This window comes from Balaenoptera borealis, assembly GCF_965194805.1.
Source record: "Balaenoptera borealis genome assembly, chromosome: 13".
Taxonomy (NCBI): Eukaryota; Metazoa; Chordata; class Mammalia; order Artiodactyla; family Balaenopteridae; genus Balaenoptera; species Balaenoptera borealis.
In genome coordinates, this window is record NC_138870.1 from 90,314,942 (window position 1) to 90,332,034 (window position 17,093).

Consider the following 17,093-nt stretch of genomic DNA (forward strand, 5'->3'; position numbering starts at 1 on the left):
AGTAAGGAACAAAGGGGAAGGAGAGAGAAGTGGGGAGGGGAAAGGAATGAATCTACTGTGTGCCAGCCTGCATGCTAGGCACTTTGTATACATGCCTCATTTCATTCTCACAATCCTGTGAAGTTGGTATTGTTATGCCCATTTTACAGATGAGGAAAATAAAGCTTAGACAGTTAAATCATTTGCCTGAATATACACATAGCCATGAAGTGGCAGAGGCAGGAACCTGGCTGGGTCACTTTAATTGCAAAGCCTATGCTTTTGAAGAAAGGAAGAGAAAAACCAGGAAGGATGGAGAAGAAGAGAGACCAGATCAGAAAAGGAAGCAGATTGGCTCTAATGAGCAAATCATATTAGATTCTTTTGACTAATCCACCCACAGGTGAGAGGAAAACAACATTGGGAGAAAGCATTCACAAATGTAACTCAATCTTCTCTAACAAGAGTCTCGGTAGTCAACTTGTTTTGCTACAAGGATAGCAGAGGTTGTTTTCAAGAGCTCCATTTCCAGCCTTTTGGTTTGTTTCCATCAATGTGTCCCTGCATTCTTTTTCTCATTGCATTTGCTGCTTTTTGCTTTATTTAAAATTCTGCTCTACTTCCCTGGTCAAATCTCTCCCTGCACCCTTTCCCCCCAAATTATGGTCACACAGATTCTCATAATGCTAGCACATTGAATGAGGCATCAACATAAAAGACTTTGGGAGTGAGAGTTTCTAGAAACGCTAGGAATCAACAGACGCTCTTGCTTTAATAACCTGAACATGTCATACATTTCAGAATAAAAAATTTGAAAGGGACTAGAAGAAAATCACCTTGTTCATGTCTGTTTTTCTGTGATTCTCTGACATTTGCCTGGCAACAGCAAGGATGTAGATAGTGTAATCTCTTTTTTTTTTTAATTTTTTTTTTTAATTTTTTTTTTTTTTAATGATATTCTTGTCTGCTTACATTCTTTTTTTTTTTTATTTATGTATGTATGTATGTATGGCTGTGTTGGGTCTTCGTTTCTGTGCGAGGGCTTTCTCTAGTTGTGGCAAGCGGGGGCCACTCTTCATCGCGGTGCGTGGGCCTCTCACTATCGCGGCCTCTCGTTGCGGAGCACAGGCTCCAGACGCGCAGGCTCAGTAATTGTGGCTCACGGGCCTGGTTGCTCCGCGGCATGTGGGATCTTCCCAGACCAGGGCTCGAACCCGCGTCTCCTGCATTGGCAGGCGGATTCTCAACCACTGCGCCACCAGGGAAGCCCGATAGTGTAATCTCTTAAATCAGACTGCCAGGAATTAACTCCCAGCTCTGCTTTTCTAGCTGTGTGAACTTGGGCAAGGTCCTGCACCTCTCTGTGCCTCAGTCTACCTGTAAAATAGAGATGGCAGAAGTATTTACCTTGTATCAGGGGTCCCCAGCCCCCGGGCCGTGGACCGGTACTGGTCTGCAGCCTGTTAGGAGCCAGGCCGCCCAGCAGGAGGTGAGCAGCAGGTGAAGCTTTACGTGCCGCTCCCATCGCTCACATTACCACCTGAACCATCGCCCTGCTGCCCGCCCGTCCATGCCAAAATTGTCTTCCATGAAACGGGTCCCTGGTGCCAAAAAGGTTGGGGACCACTGCCTTCTAGGGTAGTTACAAAGAGGAAGTGAGTTCGTATATACAGAGTGCTTGAACAGTGTCTGGTGTAGGGTGGGTGCTAGGTAAATCTTAGCAGCCATGGATCGCTCAGCAGACCTCTTCCTTCGGAGTCCCACAGGGACATCCCAGAATAGGGCTTCCCTCCTTCCTGACATATGCATTATCAGTTCTCCTTCTACTGTACGTAATTCTATACACAATATCGGTTTTTCTAAATAAAAGGTCACATAGATCACTCCGGAAGAAATTTCATCCTCCAGTTCACAGAGTTAGGCAGTGGATTTGTTTTGATGAAAAAAATCTGTTTTCAGAGTCACATCAGGTTTGAAAATGTATAAATTTTAGTATTATTATTATCAAAAGGCAACAAGTTGTTCAAACATCAAATTTTCCTCCAATTCCCTTTATATTATATTTTTAAGATAGAATTTTAGTTATTAACTAATTTAAGAAATGTTTACTGAGCACCTACTGTTTGCTAGGCCCTATTCTAGGCTTTGGGAATGCAGTGGTGGATAAGACAGACCAAGAATAGGGGCTGATGAGAGAAAAAGTTGGGTGATAATTTTAAAAATTATTATATTAATGATAAATAAATCAAAAAGGAATGTATTAGATACAGATACGTGCTGTGCGGAGAATTAGAATTGGCTGATGTTATCATATCTCAGAGGCTATTTTAGGTTGAATGGTGAGGGAAAGCTTCCCTTAGGAGGTGATATTTAAGTGGACATTTGTATGACAAGAAGTCCTCAGACACCGTGACAATGTTAAAATCAGGGAGATGTTCTAGGCAGAGGGAACATTTCAGGTCAAGCTCTCCCAGAGGCAGACTCTGAGCAGAGCCGTGCCTACAGGTGGCTTATTAGGTAAGGCACCCAGTATTGACACCATGAGGGTACGAGGGGATGGGCAGAGGGGGTCTCGGGCTGCGAGGAGGCTACAGTAGAGGCTTCAGCGATCTCACAGGGAGTTCTGAAGCCAGGGTGGGCCTCAGAGATGAATTGAGGCAATGGATCCAGGTTTTTATTCCCCCATCTTGCTCATCACTGCAGGTAGTTTGCCCCCAGGGAGGGGATATAACTTTGGTGGGGTTTTGTTTTTTAATTATTGGAGTATAATTGCTTTACAATGTTGAGTTAGTTTCTGCTGTACAGTGAAGTGAATCGGCTATATGTATACCTATATCCCCTCCCTCTTGGACCTCCCCCCCGCCCCCATCCCACCCATCTAGGTCATCACAGAGCACCGAGCTGAGCTCCCTGTGCTACACAGCAAGTTCCCACTAGCTATCTGTTTTACATGCGGTAGTGCATTTATGTCAAACCTAATCTCCCAGTTCATCCCACCCTCCCCTTCCCGCCCTGTGAGGGGGCATAGCTTTGGGCGAGGCAGTTCCCATCCTGCTGAGGACAGCTCCCCAGGAAGGATTCAGCCTCAGCAATCAACGTCTCAGCGGTGGGGAAGAACACCTCAGTCCTGAAAGGTAACCTGGGCACAGACCACAGTATCCGCCACTCTCTCCAGGCTGGAAGCAGGCTGGGCTTGTTCAAGGAACTGCAGAAGGTGGCCCGTGTGGTTGGAGCGTAGCCAGCAAGGAAGACAGCAGTACAGATGAGGTGGGGGAAGGAGGCAGGGGAGTATGTAAATAGCAGGGAAGAAAAAGTAGGACATTTCTCTAAACTTAGGGATAGAGTCATGCTTAAGACCATGGTGGAGGACATGTGACATCCTATATCAAGTTCCACATGAGTAAACTTTTTTAGACTAGAGTTTCAGTGTAAAAACTTTGTCTCTCAAAAGGAACTGGATGCACCCTCCACTCTACAAGGGAAAGTGATACAATTTATACCATATGTCCCCTCTTTGCTCTGGCTGCCAGGGAGTTCAGAGCGAAATCTGATGTTTATATACTTTTTAATCTCTTCCCTTTGTCTAATTTTTTTCTTTTTGTGTTTATTTTGTTAGCTTTTTAGAAAAAGGCAAGGTGCAAATAAATTCAACAAATACGCATTTACATTTAAATTTTATTTTATTTACACAAAAATACATTTCCTTATTTTAAAACGAAAACATTACAGATAAGGTTAAAGTTCACCTCCTCCAGAGCAGCGCTGTTACCAGTGAGAAATATGTATGTGTGTGGGTGTTTGTGCGTACATGCGTGTGTGTGTGTGTGTGTGTGTGTGTGTATATATATATATATTTTTTTTTTACTGTCCCTTGCCTATGCATTTACATGCATAAGTACTGATAGAAGTTTCTGAATTGTGGTTTTTTTATTTAGTATTTTCTCCTTTATAAAAAGAATACAGACATAGAACTCTAAAAATATTGTTCCACAACCTGTCACACTGTTTTGATCCACAGCTTGCTTTCTCTCCTTAGTCGAATATCCTGAAGCTATACCCAGATTCGTCCCCAAAGAACAACCTCATTTTAACCGCTGCACAGAATTTCATGTAAGACAGCGGCAGACTTCAGTTCGCCATTTCCCTCTTTGACCGACATTTAGGTTGTGTCCAAATCTCATCTTTGCCTTTACACATAAAGTCCCAAAGAACATCTTCATATGTCCCCTCACACACCTGCTGAAGTGTTTCTTCTGTATGGGTATCAGGCAGTGGAAGTGCTGGGTGCACAGAAAATGTTAACAGGATTGCAAAATTGCCCACTCTAATGGCCTTACCATTTTATATTCAGCCGAAGTATACAAAATGCTGTTTTTTAAAAAACAGGAACCTAGCTCCACAACACGGCATCTCGTCCTCCGAGGCATCTATATCCTTCACGTTGTCCCCTCTCTCCAGGGGTAGCGGGCAGCCCCAGGAAAGGACCTTGGCCTCACCGCCAAGGTGGTAGCCACTGGCCTGATAGTGCCCAGTTCTCCCGGGACGCTTGGCTTGTTCCTGGAATTGGTTTAGGAGCTATTTGCCTCTCTGCCTTCCCCCACCTTGCCGAGAGCCCCTCCCCATCGCCCCAGAGACCATCCCCACTCTAAGAACAAATAATACAACAGCCAAGCAGCTGAAAATAAGCAGGGCCACGTGACCTGGAGGCAGTTCCCAGCAGAAAACAGGCAAATATTGTCAAATGCCTTCCGCCAAACCCTTTCCAGCATCCCATCCTTGGTCATGAGGTTAGTAAAGCCCAACCCACTGGGGATGGTGAGCCCTGCTGGAATCCTGGCCACACAATAACCTCTATTCACAATGAGGATTTCGGCAGGGAAAGCAGCCTGTCTGCTGTCCTGGCCTACTCGCTGCCAGCACGTGCCCCCCTCTACTGCCCCGCCCTCTCACACACCTCTCTTGTTGCCAGTGTCACTCTGAGCTCCTGTGTGCCATCAGCGGGGAGACACTTCCCTGTCTGCAGTTTCCAGGGAGAGAGGGAGGCCCTTCCCCAAAGGAAGAGGATTGAAGACCAAATTGTCACTTTCGTGGGAGACATTTTCCTTTCTTTGGAAAAAATAAAAATGAGGCTTGGGTGATTGCTAGGCTTTCAATATTTCAAATCAATATGAAACAAAATAAATTCGGTGTTTCTCTTTAAAATGTTCTCGGAGGCCAGAGGTAGAAAATTGGGCTGGGTACTGTGCCAAAGAAGTACGGTGACGTTTTAGACCCGGCCACAGCTGCTAGACCAGACCCATGGGGTGTCACCAATACCTGACGTTGTGCACCCATTTCTGATTTAATTCTTTATTCAACGGTGGCATAACCTTATTTGCTCTCATAGTATGAGTTAGTCCACCTCATTCCAGAAAGGGAGGCTAAACATTTTTAGCTCTGAATGTAACCAGAAGTGACATATAGTGCCAATAGGCGTGACTGTGTCCCGCTAGAAGTCCTCAGCCAGAGATGGAGCAAGGTAGCTTAAGCAGGACAACACGAAGGGTGTAAATGTCTCAGAGAATGAGATGCTATGTTGCGGACCTAGGTTCTTATTTTTAGAAGATATTTTGTGCTGTGAGTGAAGGTATAAAATGGTAAAGCCATTTGAATGGGCAATTTTGCATCCCGTTAACATTTTAATATGTGCATCCACTCCTGGATACTGACATGGAGAAGCACTCCCCCAGGTGTGCAGGGGGACACATATGAAGATGTTCTTTGCAGCCCTATTTGTAACGGTGAAGTGGAGGTGAGTAGAGGCAGGGAAGAGATGGAAAGGGAAGCTTGAAGGGGGTGGTTTATGGTAGAGGATGGTGCCAAAATCCCCTCCGCTGCCATTCGGGGCCACCAGCGCTCTGGCTGCCAACCTCTAGCCTAGGCCCCGACAGGTGGGTTAGCAGCAGCACAGAACTTGTGACGCTCTGCTACTAGACTGCCTAGTTTTTGTCAAAAAAAAAAAAAAAAAAAAAAGAAAAGGACTTGATTAATCAAAAAACGAACAGAGGGATGCCAGAAGCTGGCTAATCCCAGGCCTTTCTGGAACACCACTTTGGTAGCTTGTAGGCAAAGCACAAGATTTGGATTAGATTACTCCAGATTCTGGTCCAGTTGAGTCATTACAATGGCAGAAATAAATCCCTGATTCAGTCCATGGCTGAGCAGGGACCAAACTTACAGGTTGAGCCAGTACCCCTGGTGTGCCAGGCTTACCCCAGCTGATGTTGCTGGCTGAGCTCACTGGATCTCACGAAAACCGGGTAGAGGAGGCAGGATTATTACCCCTATTGCAAGAGGAGGAAAAGCAAGCAGGCAACTCAACACAGCAGATGGTCCCAGTCTCACTCCACCCACGTGGGGGAAATGCCTGCCTCCTAAGAAGACCCTCAACCAAGGGGAGGCGGGGCCAGCGAGGTCCTAGGAGAAACACCAGGGACCCACCTGAACTCGTGTTTGTCTACCCAGCAGCAAATTGTGGGCTTAATTGTTGCAGTTTAATAAAATAGATTGGGTAGTTTTTGTTTATTTGTTTTGGCCTTCTGTAGAACCCGAGCCCACATGAGCCAAATGCCACCATTTTGTACTTACTTATCATCTGGTGGTGTTCTCTCCTTGGTTCCCATCTTCCTTCTGAGAAACTGTCGGCTTCCTAAAGGCAGTGGTGGGGATTGCGTCTTCTTGTTCACTGCTGTATTCTGCGGTGCCTGGCGCATAGTAGGTGCTCAATAGGTAATGCTGACTCACTGAGCACATGGATGTCAGTCCCTAGCACAGAGGGAGAGCTTTAGAAGCATCGTCCCTGAGTTCATACTCCAAGGCAGGCTTTTCCCAGCCAGGTAGTTTGGGGCAAGTCACTTAGCCTCCCCAACCCTCCATTTCTTCCTCCATGTCATGGAGATAAAGTTACCCATTTGTGGGAGTAGTGATAACAAATATGAACATCTCTGGCACAAGAGTAGGCACTTGAAAATATAAATCAGGTCTGTTAATATAAACAGGCTTTTCCTTTAACCCCCCAGGTGTTAGGATTTTTTTTAAACTTTTTTTTGATCTGTGCAAAAGCCTGCTTTCCTTTCTTGCCCAGAGCCCTCACCCCGCCGCCTCCTTCCTTCCACAGTGTTACTGACCGTGTTCAGGTCACAGTGTTAGGAACTATGCTGGCATAAATAGAAGTGTGGTTTGGTCCCTGCCTTGAAAGGACTTTCAGTCTAAGGTGTGAAGTGTTACCTGAATATTCTGCACTAATATAGAATGATACCGATAGTTACCCTCCGTTGAGTGATGTGCATATGCCAGCTGGAGGGCTGAGGGCTGTGCCTGGATTCTTGTTTAACCCTCACAGCAGGCTTGGGAGATGGGTGTTGGGGTATCATTTCCCTCATTTTGCAGATGAAGGAAGCAAGAGTCTGAGAGCTCAGGTAACATACCTGAGACCGTAGTGCTTGCAAGTGGTGAAGGAGGATTCAGACTCAGTGATCCCTGACTGCAAAACCACTGTCTCTCAGTGAAGCTGTTAGGAAGAGCTGTGGAAATCGCCAGGAGGCGGTGAGAGCTTTGGGAGCAGCAGGTGTGTCTGTTCAATCAAGGTGTTTTCCTCTACAGACATAACTCAGCACTCTCTACATGTTATCAAATGAATGAATACGTGAATTTGTCAAGGAAGAAATGATTAAGGAGTGATCAGCAGTTGGGGCTGGGTGGAAATTAAGCACAGTTTTATGGAAGAGAAATTTGAGCTGAGCCTTGAAGGGTGAGGCCCAGCAGAGGGGGTTCCCTCCCATGGTGGGAAGGCCAGGGAACGTGTACCGTAGCTGGGAACGTGGCAAGATATGTTTGAGGAATGGCAGACAGTCCCGCCGGCTGGAGAGAAGCGTATGTGTAGGGGAATGAGGCCAGAGAAGCCTGGAGAAGGAGAAGTAGTCAGGGTCAGAGAGATAGGGGGCCTTGGGTGCCAAGATAAGGAATTTGAACTTCTGTGAGAGGCAGAGGGGAGCCACTGAAGGGTTTAGACTATTGTCTGGCTCTGATTGTTTGGCCAAATTTTTTTTCTCACATATTTTGCAGTCTCAGATCTCTCTGATAACCTCAGTAATAAATTATGATGTTTAGCAAGTAAAAAAAAAAAAAAATCCTGTTTTCTTTTCTTTGGGTAAAATAGAAGAAAAAAGTTTCTGTCCCAGACATGTCTACAAGGACTCGAGAAGTGGAGGCTGGACTGAAAGCCCATGTGAACATATAAGAAAACATAAGTTTAAAATGAGAGCAGAGGGAGAGATTATGCTACGTGCTGAGACATCTGCTGTTCACTGTAAAGCGCTAATATGAAGCTTCCACCATGTGCCCCTGGATGCTGCATGCTGAAACCTTGTGAGGAGGTCTTTTAAAAATGTATACTGCAGATAATGACTCATGTTGGCTAGTGGACCGAGGTCATTATCTCTCCATAATAGGATAGGCTCAATTCAAATATGATCAAGTTGTTAAATAGAAGATCAGAAAATGGAAGATGTGGAGAATGTTTCTGTGATCATTAAAAAAAAAATATCCAGGTATAATGGAGTATTGTTCACCACGTCAGACTAATGATGTCCTGTAAAAGTGAGGAGGAAAAGGGGAAATTTCATCAGATATGAAGAGAAATAATTAACTGCCTTTCTGCCACGCCTTGGTCAGGAAGCTGGCATTTCAATTAGCAACTTCGGTACGTGCACGGACCCTCTGGAGTTTGTAAGAAGGTTTGGGGGAAAGGTGTCATGATGCTATTCCTGTAGAAACTCATCAAGCATCAAAGCTGCCCTTCACTCCAATTACGTGTCTTCACTCATAGAGCTTATTAAAATGCTTCATAGTCACAAGCCACCTAGATACCTTGAGGCAAAGAAGCTCCAGTAAGAGAAACAAAACGTGGATAAGAATATAGTTATTTAGAAGGCTCTGGCCTTTGGCAGGTAACTGCTTCATTAGCTCAGCCTGTGTGAGCTGTGACTTACACCCATATGATTCAAATGTTGATAGTTTGTTGCAGCTGTGGATTCATTTAATGGGATGTATTTTAAACTTGATCTTGTATTTAAACCTGATTTCTTGACCAGATTTAGTGAGCAAACAAACCATACAAACAACAAATAGAAACTGAGGCACAGGGGGCTTAAGTAAAGTAACCAATGAGGGGAGGAGCCAGGAATTTATCTGGGAACCCATGCCCTTTAGCACAATATTTGGAAGCATTATTCCCACCCCCCCATAACTCACCTCGTCAGCTTTTCTTTTTTTTTTTTTAAAAATTTGTTTATTTATTTATTTATTTTATTTTTGGCTGTGTTGGGTCTTCGTTTCTGTGCGAGGGCTTTCTCCAGTTGCGGCGAGCGGGGGCCACTCTTCATCGCGGTGCACGGGCCTCTCACTATCGTGGCCTCTCTTGTTGCGGAGCACAGGCTCCAGACGCGCAGGCTCAGTAGTTGTGGCTCACGGGCCTAGTTGCTCCGCGGCATGTGGGATCTTCCCAGACCAGGGCTCGAACCCGCGTCCCCTGCATTAGCAGGCAGACTCTCAACCACTGCGCCACCAGGGAAGCCCCAGCTTTTCTTAATCATGGCGATGGAGCCCCCTTTCACCCATTCAACCCAGTTATGAACTTGAGGGCTTCCTTTGTTGCTCCCACCCTCCTCACATCTGGCAGCATGAGACCCACACCCTAGGTGTTATCTCTGCCCTGACAGCCACTCCTTCAATCCATGCTCCATCATTTCCTGCCCTGACTATTAACGTGGCTCCAAACCGATCTCATTTGTTCGTTCATTCACTCATTCATTCTACAAGTACTGCCTAGTCAGCCACTACGTGCCAGTCTTCACTAGTGCTCCTTGCCCACTCACCAGAGAGGTGCCAAGGTGACCTTTCCAGAGAATAAATTGGATCCTGGCACTCCTATGCTTTAAAAACTTAACTGGCTCCCTATAATTTAAAGGATCATATGCTTTTTATAAGATGAATTCTGAATGGTTTGAAATGCATGTTTGTTGAATGTGTCCATGGATTTTTCTGGCCAAAATTAATTTTAGAAAATCATTAGTAAATATAAGCAAAAAGCACACAGCTGGTTATGCACAAAGTTCCAGCTTCCCAGATTGTTCTTGTCTATGCATTAAACTGGAAAATATCCCACAACACAGTAGCCTAAAGAGCTGAAGTTAAGCTTTCTAAGGAAATTGCTTAGTGGCACTCTCAGTCGTCTAAGAGGAAACCTATGAGACTTGGGGTTTTTTTTTGTTTTTTTTTGTTTAAACGTTCTTTTAGTCTCAATCCATTGCTGGCAAATACAACATATTAAACTTTAAATTAATGCTAGTTACTGTTGTTGATTACATTCTAAAATTGAAGTATAGTTGATTGACAATGTTGTGTTAGTTTCTGGTGTACAGCAAAGTGATTCAGTTACATATATATTAGTTTTCACATTTTTTCATTATGATTTGTTACAGGATATTGAATATAGTTCCCTGTGCTATACAGTAGGACCTTCTTCTTTATCTATTTTATGTATTGTAGTTGGCATCTGCTAATCCCAAACTCCTAATTTATCTGTCCCTCACCCCCTTACCCCTTTGGTTAACCATAAGTTTTCTATGTCTGTGAGTCTGTTTCTGTTTTGTAAATAAGTTAATTTGTATCATATTTTAGATTCCACATATAAGTGGTATCATATTGTATTTGTCTTTCTCTTTCTGACTTACTTCACTTAGTATGATAATCTCTAGGTCCATCTATGTTGCTGAAAATGGCATTATTTCATTCCTTTTTATGGCTGAGCAGTATTCCATTGTATTTGATTACATTATTATTATTCCTACAGCATCCTGGAAACACTCGGGTCTTCCTGTCTCTGAATATTTTTTTCAATTCTGTCTGAGTAACACTCCATTGCCTTCTGAAAATAAGACTTTCATAGTAACTCTTCAACTCTGGAGGTTGCTAAACTCTTAGGCCAAGCCATATTCTCTTATGCGGCATGCCCCTCCCCCATGGTTCTTTCCTTTTAGATACTCCTTTACAAGCCCTCTTCTACACTCAGACCAGTGTCTCCATCATCCAAAGCTCGAGCCACGTTTGTCTCTTAGCCTTGCTGTTCTGCTTGCCTGGAACCCCCTCCATCTCCCATGGCAGAATACCTCAGTGGTTCACAGTGAGACAAACTCTCCCATTTACCAGCTGCATGACCATGAGCAAATGAATTTCGCTCTCTGTGCCTCAGTTTCCTCACCTAAAATATGGGCATCATATGGTTATTGTGAGATAATGTATACCCCGTGCCTGGCACCTAGTAAGAGCTCAACAGATGCTAGCTGTTGTTGTTGTTACAAAGTTCTAATTCCAGTTCATCATGAAACCTTAATCATCTGTTCCCATCTACACAGTAATCTCTCTGTCTTCCCACATTCCTCTGCACCTGTGGTTGGGAGTTGGTAGTATTTAAATATTCTTATTTCTGTGCATTATTCTCCCCACAATAAACTGCAAAGTGAACTAGGGCATAGATTTTGTCTTATGTCAACACAAGACCCTACAGGAGACAGACAAGGAACAGAAAATAGATTGGGTGTAAGAAAAATAGGGAGGAGTGAGGACTCTGGCCAACCCGAGGGCACATGTAACTCTGGCCAATTGTCACGCGGGAATATGGGCCCAGTGTTGCCAGATCTCAGCCTTTTCAAAAGAAGCCAGAAATCCAGATTCTTATGTGAAATGTCCTGAATTTTAAAAGTTGGGCCAACACTGTTCAGGCCAAACAAAGAATGTTTGTGAGACCCTATCTTGTGAAAGCCGCATTTTTCAAATGACCCCCACGAGTTTGTGCATAAGCTGGTTATTTGGACCTTTGAACTCACTTTTATAGGGAAACAATACTGTGAATGGCATTTAGGAGTCCAGGCTAAACTAGAAGGCTGATCCCCATTCACACCAGCCCTGAGGCTTAGGATAGTCCTAAGAAACCTAATCTCTATGTGAAACGATTTTCCCACAGGGAAATACATTTAGAGTTCCAATGTATGATGTTGGGGACACATAGAATGTAAGCCCTCTCAGGACAGGGCCTTTGTTTTGTTCACCACTGTTTCCTTAAAGTCTAGAACACTGCCTGGCACTCAATAAATATTTGTTGAATTGAAGATTACCTGTGTCTTTATCCACCTGTCCACCATTAATCTGTTCTCCACGTGCAAACAAGGGCTACCTTGCACACCGTGGTATCCCCAGCACCTGTTGGGTGATAAGAGATCAGTAAATATTTGTTGAATGAATATATGACTGACACAATCTATCCATCAAACATTTACTGAGCACCTGCTGTGTGCTACGGAGTCTGTTGGACTTTAAAAATGCAGAAGTGAATCAGACACCACCCCAGCCTCAAGGAATTAGGTTGCCTAGAAGGGATTGCATAAACTATTTCCTGGAACACTTATAAAAATTGTCAGGCGTTACTCAGTGTTCCCCTTCCCAGAAGAGGGGGGAGTGGGTGAGACTACCTGGGACGGCTCAGCACAGGCATCTTCATCTATCCGAGCGTTCCTCGGGTTGTTTGGTCCTCTGCGTCATCCGTGGGGTTTGGGGATGAAATGATTGAACTGATTTTCTTTCAACCACATGTTGCAATGAGCCGAAAGAGCACTGCCCTTTCAAGTGGGCACCTCGGGAGGCCGTGTCCTCATTCCACTTCAGTTACAACAGCGCTGGACCACTTCTTTGGCAAGTGCCCTCAGAGAAAGTTAGAAGCCACTTGAGGACATTCATTTCATTGTTTTAGCATCATGCCTTATTTTTGAACCCCTAGAAAAACAGTTGGGAGAAAAGGGTTATTCCAGTCACTTTAGCCCTCAAACTTGGTTCCAAATGACTTGGGGTTGTTTCCTAAAATCCAATTCACAATCAGAGGAGAAATATTTTCTATTGGTGAGTTTATTGAACAGTGTGTACCCCACACTGAAGGCAGTGAGGCCCAAAGAGAAGTCCCCAAACTGTCACATGCCCCAGCAGTTTTGTTGGAAGAGATGTTTAACCTTCCAAAGTGTCCATGACAAAGGAGCCTGATTCTTTTGGATGCCTACATTCTTTTCTTTTTAACAGTGAAAACTTTTATATTTAGAATTAGCCAGCTGGACTCAGTGTAGATGATCCAACTTTGTTGGCAACATCCAAAGCATCATAGTCAGGAGCCAGTCAAACATATGCCTTCTTCTCTCCATCAGGCCTGATCAGGGTGTTGACCTTAGCCATGTCAATGTCATAGAGCTTCTTCACAGTCCGTTTAATTTGGTGCTTGTTGGCCTTGACATCCACAATGAACACCAGTGTGTTGTTTGTTGTCTTCTGTTTTCTTCACGGCTGACATGGTGGTGAGGGGGAACTTGATGATTGGATGTCTACATTCTGGTGTTTGGGTTAAAGAGGGAAAAAAAAAAACTGTATCTAGTTTACTTCTATGTTCCCAGTATCTAGCACAAATTCTGGACATCTGAGTGCCCAAAAATGTTTTATGGAGCAGAAAAGTGGATGATAATGAGGTCTAACACCTACTAAGCTCTCACCATGTGCCAGGCCCCATGCTGATGCATGTCACACGTTACATCTGATTGTCGTGACAACCTTGAGAGGCGGTTACAGTCAGTACCTCCAAAAGGAAACTGAGGGCTGAGGTTGAGTAACTTACCCGAGGTCACCAAGCCAGCAAGTAATAAGGCTGGGATTTGAACCCAGATGGAAAAGTTCCTACCCTGAAACCCTAACCTATAGTCATTAAGAAGGTAATGGGTGTAGAATCATATAATCCCAGTACAGCAGGGAAGGTGAGCCTAAAGGAAACAAGCAGTTCAGCTCCCTGCTGTGGTCATATAACCTCCCTCAGTCAGTGGGTTAGTGGCTGTCTAGCTATCCAGCCCGTGCTGGGGCATTTGTTTTTCCCAGGCTGTCTCACTCTGCTGCTCTTGTTAGCCAAGAAGCTCCAAGATTTTAACACCTATCAGGAATGGCTACACAGTGGGTAGCTTGGCTGAGGGGGGGGGGCACCTGCAATATCCTCTATCATTTTTTGGAGTTTGGGGGAATCTGATTCACCCAGAATGTGGTCAGGCTAATGACAACACAGAGGAAAGGGACTGGGAATTTGGGCTGGAAAAGTGACCTGAGGTCATACCCAAAGGGACCAGGGGTCTGATCCTGCTAACCTGCTAACTCCGTTCCTGACCTTAGGCAGATTGTTTTCTCTTCGTGGGCCTTGGTTTCCCCATCTGTAAGAAAAGAGTGATTTCTCAGGTCTGCCCAGCTCTGGAGGAGGACTAGAAAGAACAGATCCTTCTTTCTTGGGTTTGTTCATTGGGCGTTTATTTCCCCAGGCTGGAGGAGAACTATGAGATTGCAGAAGGGGTCTGCATCCCTCGCAGTGCCCTCTACATGCATTACCTGGATTTCTGCGAGAAGAATGACACCCAGCCCGTCAATGCTGCCAGCTTTGGAAAGGTGAGTCCAACTTCACCAGGCTTTTTCCTTTTCTTCCCCACTTCTAAGTAATTTATGCACAGTTCCTAATCATGTTTTAAATCATTTAATTTTTTTTTTTAGGTTACCAAAGTAAATACTTTGGTTACTTTGCTGTAAAAATTTCAAACAATTGTTAACAGAGTAATACCAAACCAAATACCAAAACAGAGTAATACCAAAGTATTAAAAATTTCAAATAATTCAGACATGTTGTAAAGTAAAAGTGAACATCTACCTTGAATTTCCTCGGTACTTAATTTGCAGACAGTAACTTCTTTTCTCTGAGCAGCAAATATTGCACTCGCAGGTGTGTTATGTGTATGTCAGTGAGCCTGGGACAGGCAAACTGCTTGGCTTAGTAATGTGAGCGCCTTAGAGAAACTGGGAAGTGGCCTTGTATCATAGCTTGGAGGTCTGGGAGTCCTCAGCTGGGAGTGGTACTGTTCGTAATATCACTGCAGGCCTGACTGTTCTCTATCCACTTATGATAAAAATACATCCCACACTCAGGGCTCTCTCTACAAAAAACCACTACCCTTGGTCATTCATATTCAGCTGGCCAAGGAAGGCTATTGGAACTCTATTTAAGACTCATCGTGTGTTTATTTGATAAAGATCTAGATTTTTTTACACCCCCCCAAATATTCAATTTAATTTGAGTCAATACATCTAAACTCTTTCTCCTTTTATTAGCTTCTTTTTCCTGTGTGTAACTATTTTTCCACATCGGCTAATAAAAAATAGGCAAGCTTGTCCTGCACCACTATTCCTTACCAGTTTCCTGAGTGCAAGCGTAACAAGGACTGAAATGGCAGGGAGGGGTCAGTGTTTCAGAAATTCACTTTTCAGATCCTCAACAGATAAATCATCAGCAAGAAAAAAACAAAGGGCAATGTTAGGCCTGAGCCAACCACCCGGGAGAGTCTGAAACTGAGTGGCTGCGAATTGGCTCCACTCAGTAAATGAGAAGATGCTCTGTGGTGACTTAGGAAGGGAAAGATGCTTGTGTGATGGGTTAATGTTCCTTCTCCAAAGTGAAAGGAATTTTTTTAAAAAATCAGTGGCGAAACCCCCTTTGCTGTTTCATTCGTTCCTTTCTTCAGCCGGGCAGTGTTGGCTGAGACTGGTTGTGTGGCATGCGCTGTGTCAGGCAGTGGAGACTCAGAGGGATCCCGGAATGGGTCCTGCTGTGCAGGGGCTCCCAGTCTAGAGAGGGGCACTGAGAGCCTCTCAGCAGTGGGCGAAGGAAGAGCACAGCAGGAGTGTATTCCTGTCCTGTGTCTGGGGTCCTGGCACATTCTCTTGCATCTACACGCTCCCTCCCAGAGGCCGAAATGGAGAGTCAGGTTGGGTGAACCAAAAGACCAAGATTCCTAGCTCTCCTGGACTTATCACTTATCCTCTCTGAGACTCAGTCCTCTCAGCTGTGAAATGGGAATTAACCCCTGCCTTCTTCCTGGGATGTTGCAAGATTCACTTGAGAGGGTGGCGGGCTGCTGTAGGGTTCTGTGAACTCAGTCATCTGGTCGCTCAGATAGTTAGTAACACCTACCATGTGCCATTACAACTGTTGTTATGAATTTTCCATGAGATGCTTGTGCACAGATACAAATAGCCGTTTGTTAGCTTAGATTCTGAAACAAAAACAAAACCAAAAAACAAAAAAATTCAGCATTTCTAGAAACTTCAATTTGCCTGTGTAAGGACCTTCTATTCCTTTTTCTCTCAAATTCTTTTGTAACCCTGTTGTCAGCTGAGGGTTTCCTTGACCTTGTGATCTAGGTAAAATCGATTTAGCTCTTCCTCTCCTGCCAGCATCCCAGTTCCATTCCTATTTCAAGTCTCAAATCTGCCCCCAAGATTTCAGCAAGTCCCAGGGTGTTTGCATCCTCAGGGTCACCTTGACTTGGGACTCCTCTTTCTGCATATACCCCCTCTCTCCACACCTGTGCTATTCAGTACAGTAGCCTCTGGCCACACACAGTTGCTTAACTTACACAAAATTAAAAATCAGTTCCTCAGTCACACTAGCCATACTTCAGATGCTCAGTAGCCACATGTAACTAGAGGCTACCATATTGGACGGTGCAAATACAACATTTCCATCTCCACAGACAGTCCTGTTGGACAGCCCTGTTCTGTACCATCACGAGCTAGGGATGAAACTCAGGGTCCTCTTTGCTTTGCACAAGGCAGTCCACAGAAAGCGTCCGTGTAGACTAAAGCATCCTAGTAGACTGAAGTGTGCAGCGGTGCTTTACCTCCCAAACACTGTCCCATGGAGCAGACGTCCCCACCTCCAAACGCGCCCTGGTGCTCCTCCTGCCAGTGCCCCACAGCTGGTCCCCGCCCTCTCTGCTCGGCTGCCTCTCCCGTCCTCCTCTGCCACCTCCTCCTGCTCCCTTCACTCTCCCTCTCCTTCCTTCTTGGGACAAGCTCCACCAAATTTCCTCTATTCTCTAGTCCTCGCTTCCTGCTGACATCTATGCCCACACGTCTCGTTTAATCCAAATGGCTTTTCAGAATATTTTCCCAAATAA

The 17,093-nt window shown here is 44.7% G+C and overlaps 1 protein-coding gene across 4 annotated transcripts in view; it reads left to right on the forward strand.

Moving 5' to 3' along the window:
* RFX4 (regulatory factor X4) overlaps positions 1–17,093 on the forward strand; it is a 167,138-nt gene that overhangs the window by 59,012 nt on the left and 91,033 nt on the right. For all 4 annotated transcript variants that reach the window (XM_082349885.1, XM_082349886.1, XM_082349887.1 and 1 more), the window contains exon 4: positions 14,409–14,532. In XM_082349885.1, coding sequence (XP_082206011.1) covers positions 14,409–14,532 — 124 coding nt within the window. The remainder of the gene's footprint in view (positions 1–14,408; positions 14,533–17,093) is intronic.